This window comes from Marmota marmota, unplaced genomic scaffold, assembly GCF_001458135.2.
Source record: "Marmota marmota marmota unplaced genomic scaffold, marMar, whole genome shotgun sequence".
Classification (NCBI taxonomy): domain Eukaryota; kingdom Metazoa; phylum Chordata; class Mammalia; order Rodentia; family Sciuridae; genus Marmota; species Marmota marmota.
In genome coordinates this window covers 37115170-37118712 of record NW_026000229.1, presented here as the reverse complement: position 1 = coordinate 37118712, position 3543 = coordinate 37115170, and the positions used below count along the sequence as shown (strand labels likewise).

The 3543-nt window shown below is 37.0% G+C and overlaps 1 protein-coding gene across 1 annotated transcript in view; it reads right to left on the bottom strand.

Annotated features, from left to right (window-relative positions):
- Positions 1–1401: 1401 nt before the first annotated feature.
- The window catches only part of Oip5 (Opa interacting protein 5), a 15402-nt gene continuing 13260 nt past the window's right edge, over positions 1402–3543 (bottom strand). The window contains exon 5 of the mRNA XM_015480803.2: positions 1402–1703. Coding sequence (XP_015336289.1) covers positions 1608–1703 — 96 coding nt within the window. The 3' untranslated portion in view covers positions 1402–1607. The remainder of the gene's footprint in view (positions 1704–3543) is intronic.

Genomic DNA, 3543 nt, shown 5'->3' with positions numbered 1-3543 from the left:
TGGCTCAAGCGGTAGCGCGCTCGCCTGGCATGCGTGCGGCCTGGGTTCGATCCTCAGCACCACATACAAAGATGTTGTGTCCGCCGAAAACTAAAAAATAAATATTAAAAAAAAATTCTCTCTCTCTCTCTCTCTCTTTTAAAAAAAATGTAATTGGGACTTTTCATTTAAAAAGGAAAAAAAATGGAAGGGGCCCATGTGGTGGCACATATCTGTAATCTCAGCAGCTGGGGAGGCTGGGACAGGAGAATCGCAAGTTCAAAGGTAGTCTCAGCAATGGCGAGGTGCCAAGCAACTCAGTGAGACCCTGTCTTTAAATAAAATACAAATAGGACTGTGCTTGGGGGTTGAGAACCAAAGAAAAAGGAAGGGGAAGGGTCTGGGGTTTTAGCTAAGTGGTTGAGTGCTTGCCTTGCGCATGTGAGGCACTGGGTTTGATCCTCAGCACCACATAAAAGTAAATAAAATAAAGGTATTATTAAAAATAGAAAAAGGGAAAGAAATATACCTTCACTATTTTGTCATATACCTATATCTGCATTTATTCTACAGTCAGCATATAATTTGTAATATGTATAAGTGATGTGATATATTTATATAATCTCTATGTAATTGATATATTAGGTCACTCAATTTAATCGATGTCAGGTTTAAGGTCATAATCTTCCATGGAAAAGTCATCCAATGTGGATACCTACATCTTTTAAAATTCTTCAAGGGTTTCCAATTGTTCTTTCAATAAAATAAACATCCTTCCAGAAGCCTATGGTTTCTGTCTACCTTTGCAAATCTTGCAGACTTAAAAAGGGCCACAAACATGGCCTGCACATGTCCCTCCCTTACCTTAATTCCCCATTTTTCAGAGCACTCCTAAAATTTCACTTCCTCAGAGGGGCCTTCCCTAAACCCAAGATCAGGTCAGTCACCTGCTGTATGTGCTTGTAATATGTCCCTGTGCTATAAAACCCTTACTACAGGCCTAATTTTACATGTCTTTAAGTGACTGCCTGTCCATCTGTGACCAGATTATAACCTCTGTGAGGATAAAAAGTGGCTATTTTTGCTTAATTTTTATTCACCACACCTAGATAATACCTTAAAATTTCATTAGATAATTTTTTTAAATAACACATTATTTTATTTATTTTTATGTGGTGCTGAGGATCGAACCCAGCACCGCACTCATACCGCGCTACTGTTTAAGCCACATCCCCAGCCCTGTCCTATTTTTTATTTTTAGTTATAGATGACACAGTACATTTCTTTTATTTATTTACTTTTTTTTAATGTGGTGCTGAGGATTGAACCCAGTGCCTCACTGGCACGAGGCAAGTGCTCTGCCACTAAGTCACAACCCCAGCCCCTGTCCTATTAAAAAAAAAAAAAAAATACTTTCAGTTGTAGATAGACACAATACCTTTATTTTATTTATTTTTATGTGGTGCTGAGGATCAAACTCAGTGTCTCACACATGCTACGCGAGTGCTCTTCCACTGAGCTACAACTCCAGTCTCTGTTCTGTTCTTGAAGACAATTGTTTTAAAAGAAATGAACAGCCTGTTGTGGAAGGTAACAAAAAACTCTGAACTTGAAACTCAAACTTTGGTTCATTTTTCTGGCTTGGACTGGTCAGGAGTCACTTCATTCAGAATCTTCATTAGTGAATTTAACTGAGTATGCATCAGCATTATCTTCTCTTTCAGCTGGGAAAAAAAAAATAGAGATGTCAGGGTATCTTACCCTTAACTCTCAATTAGTTGCAATGCCACTTCAAATTTTAGCTAGTGTATGTCATGATTGGAAGCTGGCAATATCTCAACATGGGTCAGGAATACATTTGTTCTGTTCTTGTTGTGAGAGTGCAGTAGTTGGAATTGAATCCAGGGATGCCTATTACTGAGCTACATTTCCAGTCTTTTCATTTATTGATTGATTGATGCTAAGGATTGAACCCAGGGCCACTGAGCAACATCCCCATCCCTTTTTGTATTTTATTTTGAGACAGGGTCTGACTAAATTGCTGAGGCTGGCCTCGAACTTTCAATCCTCCTGCCTTAGTCTCCTGTGACCCTGGGATTACAAGCATGCACCACCACACACTGCTTATTTTTTGAGACATGGTTTTGCTAAATTGCAGAGGCTGGCTTCAAATTTTTGATCCTCCTGCCTCAGCCTCCCAAGTAGCAGAGATTACAGGAATTTATCACAGCACTTGGCCCTCTGTTCTATTTCTGAGAGAATTTTATACAAAGAAACCTAGCATACAGTAAGATCATCAGGTATAAAATTTCATTTGAAAACAAACAGTTGCTGAGCATCACTGCTTCTATGAAGAGCAGAATAAAGTGAGGTCACTGGATTTTGTTGAGCTAGAAGTATCAGGCTTCCCTTTTTTTTTTTTTTTTTGCTGGGATTACAAGTGTGTGTCACCACACCTGGCTTCAACATGTAATTTGACTAAAAGTTATCATGAAATACAGAATTATGAATAACTTAGCCTCCTACTGAACTTTAGGTTAACAAAAAAAATCTTATTTCTGCAATTTTTAGATACATATTTCTGGTATAGTTTTCACAATAAACTCAATCTGTTTTACAGCTAATTCTAGAGCCTGTTATTCTTACTGAGATACTCTGATACCTGTGAATCATTTTTCTTCTGCTTCAAAGATATTTTCTCTTAATCTTTCAACATTTTTCCTGTGTTTGGGTGTAGATCCATCCCTGAGCTACATCTCCTGCCTGTTTTTTTGAGGTGGGGTCTTGCTAAACTGCAGAGGCTGGCCTTGAATTTATAATCCTCCTCACTCAGTCTTCTAAGTAATTGAATTTATAGATGTGTGCCATAGTACCTGCATCCCCTTTCCTTTTTTTTGGTACTTATATTACCAAAGCATTTTTAGGTATGCTTGATGGTTTCAACTAGACTCTTAGGCTTACTCGTTTTTCTTTATTCTTTTTTCTCTCTTCTTCAGATTGCATAATTTCTATCTTCAAGCCTGATGATTCTTTCACTTGCTAATCAAATCTGCTGTTGAGCCCTTCTAGTGAATTTTTCATTTCAGTTGTTTATACTTTTCAACTAGGGAATTTCCACTTGGTTTTTTAAAATAATTTCAATCATTTTTACTAATACCTTCTATTTTTAAGACATTATCATCACACCTTCCTTAAGAATAATTTCCTTTACTTCTTTAGAAAAATTTTTTTTTTCTTTTTGGTACCAGCAACTGACCACAGGAGCATTTAACCACTAAGCTACACCCCTTGACAGTTAAAAATTATTTTAAAATTTTGAACAGGGTTTTGTTAAGTTGCTTAGGGCCTCACTAAATTGCTGAGCTTGGCTTTGAACTTGTGATCCTCCTGTCTCAGCCTCCTAAGCCTCTGGAATTACAGGCATGTGCCCCTGTGCCTGACTCCTTGGAAATGTTTTTAACAGCTTTTTAAAGCTTTGTCTGCAAAACCCAGTATCTCCTCCTTAAAATATATATATATATATATATATATATATATATATATATATATATTTTTTTTTTTTTT